This window comes from Trematomus bernacchii, unplaced genomic scaffold (assembly GCF_902827165.1).
Source record: "Trematomus bernacchii unplaced genomic scaffold, fTreBer1.1, whole genome shotgun sequence".
NCBI classification, from domain to species: Eukaryota; Metazoa; Chordata; class Actinopteri; order Perciformes; family Nototheniidae; genus Trematomus; species Trematomus bernacchii.
The window spans coordinates 10,795,608-10,805,121 of NW_022987698.1; the positions used below are offsets into that span (position 1 = coordinate 10,795,608).

The 9,514-nt window shown below is 38.0% G+C and overlaps 1 protein-coding gene across 1 annotated transcript; it reads right to left on the bottom strand.

Moving 5' to 3' along the window:
- Positions 1-1,485: 1,485 nt before the first annotated feature.
- On the bottom strand, positions 1,486-5,175 carry LOC117489371 (protein Ycf2-like). Its single transcript, XM_034138589.1, has 4 exons — positions 4,676-5,175; positions 3,135-3,577; positions 2,892-3,039; positions 1,486-2,813 (listed from the first exon to the last, which is right to left on the bottom strand). The coding sequence occupies exons 1-4, from the start codon at positions 5,087-5,089 to the stop codon at positions 2,391-2,393; spliced, it is 1,428 nt and encodes a 475-aa protein (XP_033994480.1). The 5' UTR covers positions 5,090-5,175; the 3' UTR covers positions 1,486-2,390.
- Between the last annotated feature and the right edge of the window lie 4,339 nt (positions 5,176-9,514).

A 9,514-nucleotide genomic window follows, 5' to 3' on the forward strand; every position in this document is an offset into this window, starting at 1 on the left:
TAAGATATTATACTTACTATAAGAAGCACTATCATACAATATACGAAAAAGTAGAGGTCCTAGTTCAAAATGCTTTTTAAATTAAAGTATTAGCATCAACATGTGCTTGAAGTACCACACATAAAAGTACTCATAAGGCAGAATGGCCATTATTCAAAACCACGTACATTACTTTACTTTCTAATTTCAACCACTTTATAATCTGCTGGTTTTTCTTAATAATAACACATAGTATAATCAATGATTTAAGTAAAGATATTGAGTTAAAAAATACAATATTACCATCTAAATAATAGTGTAGTAAAAAGTATAGCATCATAGGAATACTACATAAAGTACACGTACTTAACTAACTTGTGTACATTTCAATCCCACACGTTGAAACAATGCTGTTAAAAAGGGTAATTCCTCAATAATAAAAAAAAGGGTTGAAGGTACATCTGAAAGTAAAACTAACATTTAAAATAGGACACATGCAGTACAGTAGGTGATCATGTGTTTCTGTTAGAGTGAGATAAGGTTGAACAAAAAACAACTGGTTGGTCAGATACACAAATAGTCGGATTTCTTGTTTTAATTTAATCAAGCTGGAGGCTGCATGTGTAGAAAGTTAAGACGAGTTTACTTTATGAGTATGTTCAGTTTTAATTATTCTGTAAGCTCATTTGTTTGCAATTATTCTCCTGAAAGGTACTCTAGGACAAATATATTTCATGGCATATACTCTGAACAGTTGCTAACAAAATATATGGTAAGGGTTTACATTTAAAATGTTGACATAACATGTGCATCATTTTGTGTCTGTTGGCCTTTAAGTAAATCAGGGCTGACTCAGAGTTGGCTGTCTCGGTCTGCACCTGCTCTAATCTCATTACAGACAAAAATAAGACCAATTATTTCAGATTTATATTCTTACAGTGACACTGATGAGTTACTCCTCCAGCAATGTGAAGTTCCACAGCACAATTTAGGATATAAAGATTTGTATTTCCCCTGTCTTGCCAAACATAATTCTGCATTAGTTTTGTTTAAGCATGACATGTACAGTAGCTTCAGTTTACATTTGTTTTAAAGATATTTAAAAAATATGTATTTGACATTTAAAACGCCCATTAGGTCTTGCCTTTAAATATCAGATAAGTGTGTCTACTTTTAACATACAGCTCTGAAAGAAAATGAGAACACTCCACATTTGTCTTGAATCTCAATCTCTACATACTGTATGTGGCAGCTAGTGTCTGTTGAATCCCAACACAGAGAAATGTTTTCAGTAGTTTATAGAGTAAAATATTTTACATATTTTTTCATTTTAGTCAAACATGGTCTATAAATAGTAAAACCAAAGAAACTGATAATGCTGCAGTCGTCTCTTCTTTTTTTTTTTTAGAGCTGTATGTGGCCATCAAGCTCCCACTCATTGTTTTGTCCTAAGAAATGAGTGCATTTATTAATACAGATTAAAGAAAAATAATAACACGCCATCTGTTCTCTTTCCAAACTTGAGTATTTATTCACATCTTCCTTAAGTAACCTCATGGCAAACCGAAGGGCCATTTCCTTTGGACATCATGTGGTTGCCGTTTGTCAGTTTAAGTTTAGACAGGGTGTCACAGATCGGTAGCTGTCTACACAACATGAGAAGGCTAATTTAGGAAGACATGTGTTGCTGCAAGCAGAATTTCCCTTTCAATAGTCTCAAAACCAAGAAAAAGAATCCTTAACCCTTAGATTTCTCGTTTCTTTTTTAAAAATAGTTTTTTGGTTCCTCTTTCAGAGTTGTTGATTATTCCTTATCATTAGGAGTTATCAGGCACCATCTGCTGGCAGAAAATAGTACTTTAACCTTTTTACAAAAGAGCTTCATGACAAGAGAACAGTATGTACCAATCGAATCATATGTACTGTACCCACATGTACAGCATGTGCACTTGAACCATAAATAACTCTATGGAGAGAGGCACTACACGTGCGTGCCCTTGTGTTAAATTACAAGCTGCAAGTACAGTCACATTTGTTTCCTCTTTCATATTGCAAAAAACAATTGACATTTCATAGCTTAATCTTGTCATGTGTAAACGGTTGAAATACAGTTTATAGATTTTCCATTCTTTTTTTCCCCAATGTATCTTTCAAAATGCCCATTCAGAAACAGATCGTACAACAAGACCATATGTATATTAACCTCAAATATGACTGACATAAGACTACATAAATATTTATCAAAGTTCTACAAAATGGTTCAAGTTTTTAGTAATGTTTAGAAAAACCCAAGTAGAATATAACAAACACTATAAATCAATTGCAAGAAAGTGTGCGGAGTGTAAAAAAAAAAAAATGGTTTCCATGCATCTCAATAAGACTAATAATTTACTGAACCATTTCAAGTACAACTACCCATCCTCCTCATTTACATCCATGGAGACCTCCTGATTTGAGTCATCCGACTCTTCTTCTTCAAAAATGTTTTTGAAAACATCCTCTTCCAAAGCAATCACTTCCAAAAGCTCCTGTTCTGTGAATTCATCTTCTTGAGTAATTTCTTCTTCCTCCTGCTCCTCTGTAATGTCACTCTCTACTTCCTGTCCAAGTGGCTGTTCTTCCTGCATTCCCTCCTCCTGCTCCTCTGTAATGTCACTCTCTACTTCCTGTCCAAGTGGCTGTTCTTCCTGCATTCCCTCCTCCTTATCCTCTACGTCTTCTAGCTTTGCCTGCACCTCAGTGGCATCCTTTACAGTGGTGGCGAGTAACTCTTCTGCTTCAAGTTCGGCCTCATCATCATCGAGATTCACTGACCTAGAAGGATCATTCCCCAACTGAGATGGAAAGATATGTTATTAATTCATTCTAAAAGGAATTAAACATTTGCAATTTAAAAAAGCAAAAGGGTTTACCTGGCCGTTAAAAGTCTGCATTTGAGCCATGATGCTGGTGCGGAGGGTCGTGGTAGTGTCAAACTGCTCATCCAAAATAACCTGCACAGAAGTGAGCATCTCCTCTAACGCCAAGGCATGCATGACCTGCTTAGTCTTGACATTCTCCCTGATAACAAAAAAAACACACATAACAGAAAGTGAACAAATAAAAACATTGTACAGAGTTGCAGAAATCTAACTCTGAATTCTAACTGAACTCACTTTATTGAAGCCACTTCCTGGTTGCTTGTATGAAGGGCAGCATCATGGAGGTGCATCAACTCTTTAATATCATTCAGATCTGAGGCTTGTCCCTTTAGCTGTACATTAAGGAAGGCCAATGATACATCCTGCTCGTCAACTTTGGAGGATGCACTAGCCACAGCATTGGTCAGCTCAGCCACATTTTCAGCCAGTGCTGAGCTGGAGCTCAAACCGGCAGCTACGCTCTCCTTCACAGCCTCAAACTCCTCACTCTGGTTTTTGAATATAGCCTGGAGAGTTGTGACGGACAGGGTGACCTGCTCTAACTCGGCCATTCGGGTGTCCAGCTCAGCATTTAGGGACACATGCTCCGAACACCTCAACTTCTCTGACGTGGCCAGGGCAACCTCAGCCTTCTCCAGGGCAAATATCCTTTCCTCCACATCAAAACCTGTATATGTCTACAGAGAGTGGAAGAAATAAAAAAATACATTTGGTTAGTTAAAACATTTGTAATCTCTTCTTGTCTTTTCAATGTCAGAATGAGCAGTCATTTAGCTGTAGCAGGGGTGTAGGCCTACAACATGAAAATACATGGCCTCGAGCTCCACTGCCCTTTCATAAGACAATACAAAATTAAATGTTACTTTTTACCATATCATCCTTTTGATATCTCTGCGTAATAATAACACATTGTGGGCAGTGGAAAGGGTGCATATCTTGGCTCCCATGTCAAACGTTCAATATAGATTTATCTGGGTCAACTTGTTGAAATCTTAAACTTTGAAGCCCTAAAATGTGACAGTTTCCTTAACTTAAAACATGGATATCTCCAAAATGGGTATTAAACATCCATGTCCCCTTTTCCCTTGTAATTTGAACTGTGTTGGTAGCCCTAACAAAACATAGTTCCTGGGAACATGGGTTGACCTCGTTACAAATCACTGAGCAGGACTCGTATAGAAATGTATGATAATTATTAGTTTTTTGCATCAATGTGATAAGGAACCTTGGTTCGTCAGTACTTAATATCCTGTATCAACCAAACAGCAGCAGAGTACAGTATGTCAGTGAAACGTGACCGTACAGTTGCTTAGAGTCAAACCATGCTAAAAATAACAACAGGTGGTACTATCAATGTCAAGCCCGCCATTCTTAATGTCTTCCTTTGTTAGCTTTTCAGAATAAAGTCAGACCCACGTTTTCATTCGTATTATCCTCTAAATCACACCAACTGGATGTGACTAAAACATTGTCGTCATTTACATATACTTTGAAAAGTATTTGTTCATGTATTTATATTTAAATAATTTCAAGAACGACAAATGTAATTACTTTACTTTACTTTGAAGGCAAACGAGCAACTTCCGGTATATTCGGTTCAGCTAGTTTTAGCTTAACGCAGCTGTTGCTAAGCCAAGCTGTGATAGTTAGCCCCCCAACGCCGAAATTAAGTCCAAAAAAACAAATTAACGATTTATTTTTTATCTTGGTGAACAATTGAGTAAAACAACTTTTGAAATAATACATCTTCAAACAATGTACGTGAAAAACGTTACCTGTGATGATTCCGATATCTCCACCGCCCGCTGCAGGTTGGTGATTTTCTTTTGCATTGATGTAAAGGTTTCCGACAGTTGCTCGACACTTTGCTGATTTTCTACACAAAACCAACCCATTATAGAGGCACCGACTGTGAACACAATGATGAACAACAACGCTGGTGAACTATAAGAGTTAAAGCTTCCCTTGGACGTGTTAACGCTTGCCTTGGATACGTTTACGCTTTCATTGGATACGTTTACGCTTCCATTGGATGAGTTTATGCTATCCTTGGAGCAGTTTATGCTTTCGTTGGAGGTGTTCATGCTTTCCTTGGAGGTGTTCATGCTTTCCTTAGGCTTTGAAACTGGAGACTCCAACACAATGGAGGAGTCTTGTTCCTGCGGCTTCTTAGACTTTCGCTTGGCCATGGCAGCAGAGGAGGACTAGAGATCTGCGTGTCTTCAGTGGACTGGGTTCAGCAGGTTGAGGCTGTCGTCTGGATCAGCAAAGGTATTACTGTTTCAGACCCTTTGACCTAGTCATTCATTGGGCCTGCATCCACAGCAACTGCTGGTGTGGGGGGCGTGACTGCACGTTATGTAACTGCATTGGTGGAATAAGAGTTTAGATCCACCAATAATGAATACACCACAGTGTGCATATACTCCATCAGAAAGGTTTTGTATTCATAACTTTAATTAAAAGTAATTTATATTGACAACACAACTGGGAAGTCCTCTTAAAAAAAAAGAAGCTTGTTCATTCAAACTACAGTTTTACTGGTGTCTTGCTTATTTAGGAATTTGTCATCTGCTTACATTATTAATGTATTAGCACTTTATCGAAGTTGTCAGATAAATGCATGGGGAAAAAAAACGAGAGGATTTCCCTCTGAAATGCAGTGGGGGTGCTAGTGGGTCGCCGGAGCTGTTGGAACTGTAGTTGTAAGTGCAATGCCTTGCTGCCTGTATGTGGGCTGGACCTGTATTTTACAGGAAAGGAGTGAGCAGAGGGTAGAGTTGTCCATTCTTGTTCTGTTTTCTGTGACTATCTTCCTCACCATGCTGAACACCCTCTCAGACTTTTAGTAGCGCGCGGAAGAGACGCGCTAGCATGGAAACCAAACAATGGTGTAGCTGTATTAAAGTCCGAGTGGAAACAGTCGTGAGTAAATACCGCGGTGAAGTTAGTTTTAGGTTTAATATTCGACAGACATTCGCGGACCAGCCAGCAGCGTCAGTTTCCCCTGCTGCTGGCTGTATTCAGGGCCGTATCCAGGATTTCATAAATACCGAGGTCCAAACATGATAAGGGGGTTTGGGGGTATACCCCCCCTGATATTTTTGGGATTTTCATGATCTAGTTAGGTGCTTTTTAAGTCCTGTGGGGGGTCACAAATTGGATAATATATTGATTTCAAACCATGTCAGTGGGCTGCAGCATAAATTATTTTTGAAAGTGTAATGCATAAGAATCAGTTGATTGTTACTATTAATGATCTGGACATGCAGAAGAGGCTAATATGATCCCAAAACATTGTCAACATTCATTTTCCATGTCTCTCTCCTTTCCATAACCTGCCCCCTCTCTTCCATCTTCTTTAGTCTCTCTGTCTTCTTCCTGTTCATTACTCTCTCTGTCCTCTACTCTTTCTCTTTGTTCAATCTCTCCCTCGTTGTTCACTTTCTGCTCCTCCTCACTTGTCGCTCCTGCCAGTGAATTAAAAGCAATTCAGCAATTTAGTTCATTTCACTTGTTTGCATTATTTTTTTAATTTAAATCTGTTTTGTTTGATTCTCAAAAGAGAACAAAGATGTAAGCAAATTGTGTTTTATACAATTGTATGTCATCATAACTGCAATAGATATGTTGTTTTAAAATGATGCCTATTGTCTATAGTGTAAATGAAGACTATTGTTATAGATAAATAGATAGATAGATAGATAGACAGATGGATAGATAGATAAATAGATAGATAGATAGATAGATAGATAGATAGATAGATGGATAGATAGATAGATAGGGTTATTAAGCCTACATTCTTTTGTGTGACTGTCCCTGCATTCCTCCCTGACTTCCATCACTTTCTCTCTCTCTCTTTCTCTCTGCCTGTCCTGTCTCTTCCTCACTAAAGTTGAGCTTCGACTGGCGTAGTCTTTTCATTATACCTGAGTCAGCGTAAAAAGAAAACAATACAATGTTGTTATATCTTCAATGTTTTACTCAAATTGAAATGAAAGAAAAGCATTACAACGTTTGTTAAAAGGTAATCCTTCTGACATTGGATGAATGAAATTAACTGTAGCTCTCTAGCTAGTTTATTCATGCAATTTAAACCAAAGTATAGCCTATAGCTGCAATATAAGTTAGTGTGCATGTTGTCGGACGTCCACTGACTAACGCAGTGCATGCGTTCACACAGGATCTGCAGGTCATATGATGTCCTGATGAACAGAAACACAAGCAGCCCACTGGACTCAGATCTCTAGATACCTCATCACTCCTCCGCTGCTCCGGTACAAGTCTTGGCTTTTAACAGAGGCTACGTGGTTATGCAGCGCCCCCCATCGGCAGTAAATGGAAGTACTACAAAGAACCCCGTTTAGTGCCGTTATTTCACACGTTTTGTTATATACACAGCTCGGAAATTATTACCGAGGTCCGGACCTCGGTGACCTCAATGGTGGATACGGCCCTGGCTGTATTACGACGGGGAGATCTTCTCCGCGAAACGAGGCTTTCACTTATATTAGGGACCATCAACAAATGACTTTTCAATTACACAAGAACAATGTTCTTTTTAATAAATCGACAGCTTCCCGATCGTGTGAATGTAAAGCAAATCCACTCTAGACTAGAACACACCCCTTTTTATTGCATTTTACTTTAAATGGGCACGTCACTGTACCCAGGAAGAAAAAGAGAAATCTCCAACGAGGCGCTCTGGGGCAGCATAGACAGGTATTTTCTGTGTTAGAGTTTTACTCGCTACACGGTGTACTTTGAGGGTTTGTGACTTTGCAGACCGTTTACTTGCATAAAAACCTTCATAACACACAAGGGGACGGGTAATAACTGGAAAGGCATGACATGGGACCTTTAAGGAAAGCATTTGTGAACACCTATTTACTTCCCACTTCTGGTGTCTCTTATGATGCCGTCGCCGAGCACATCCATGATGCTGGGTTTGTAGGTTGAAAGTCCTTAACAAACGTACTTAACTTACTCACCTTTAGCAGTCCTTCACATACTAGTTTATGGCCATCAATGTGTTTTCCAAGCATTTAATGAAGTTGTGCGCTTTGCACAGAATAATGCCTCACCTTTTTGTTGAGGATTTTTGACAGTACCATAACTTCCAAACTATCCAACTTGAAAACGAAAGCCTTAAAGTTCAAACAAAAAGCACAAACACACTTTGAGTTTCTTTGATATAGGTGTTACACCTAAGGGTAAGGTTAAATAGTTATTTAAGTCAGATGATGACAGTTTAAATATCTGTACATTATCTGCAAATACAACTTTAATGTCGCTCACCTTTCTAACACCCTATGTTTTGAAACAGACATGTTTCTACTGAGACAAAGGTATATTGGTATGGAAATGTTAAATTATTGCTCCATGAGACTTTTTTGTGTCAGAAATTGACATTAGTGGCTTTCTGAGGAGGTATGCACTATCATTTGTGATGTGATTTTGGTTGCTGTACTAGTGTGAATGAGTTAACCATGTATATAACATGACAAGCATCAACAAGAAGATAAACAATTACAACCAGAATGGCTAGTATACGAATAGAAAAAAAAAGAGTGTTTTTGCTGCTTGCTATGTTCTTCTTTTACAGCGTCAGTGCTTATGTTTTTTGCTTTAGGGTCATATGAATTAATGTTGTTATCTGACTAGATGACAATTTAGAAAAATAACGGTCCTTGGTGTACGTGATGAGTTTGTCTTGGTATGGTATTCTTTTACTTTGCTTCTGTTTCTCCAGTTTGACCATTTAATGGGTAGGATAACTTCACTTGTGTTAACTTGTTTACTAAACACTTTTTTTAAAGGTACAGCTCTATACCTTCAAAATGGCATCCCTGTGGTATCAGAGATAGTACCCAAATGTAATTGAGAGAGACTGGTTGGTTGAGTGTGACCCACATTGCTTTTGTGTGTAATGTATCTGATTGTGTACACTATACAGGGTACAACACACAGTTGTCAGAGCTGTCTTTATTAATTTAACGTTATGCACCAACAATTTCTGCAGTTGTGTGTTGCAAGGGAGAGAGAAATAAAGAACGTCTAACATTAAGCACCTATAATACAACATATTTCTTTTTTTATTTAAAGCTGTCAGATTTCTTCAAGAAAATGTATCCCATGTAATCCAACATAAATACATTGAAACCTTAGGCAAAGTAAATCTAACATAACTGTCCATTTTCAAGCACTTATTTGAATGCTGAAATGATTGTGTTACAATAACTTGCATAGCACAGTGAAGAACAGATCATAGGCATCACAATAAAACAGTGCAGTCTCTTTCTAACATGCAAGACTTTACATGAATGAATACATGTATGGCTGAACCCCTATAGTCAACATTTCGATGTGTCTTTGGGCCTGAGACTTAACCCTAAATGATATCCATCGCCATGTATTAAGTGTATAAGTTGCTTTGGATAAAAGCGTAAGCATGTAATGTAATGTAACGCCCTGTACTTGTACAAAGTCATGCACTAGTCTAGTGTGTCCTAATGCATAAGAAACAAGCAAAAACATATCCCAATAGGACTACTACTATTACAGTGTGTTTGACTTCATCAAGTAAATAATAGCATGATAGTATAATATCTCTA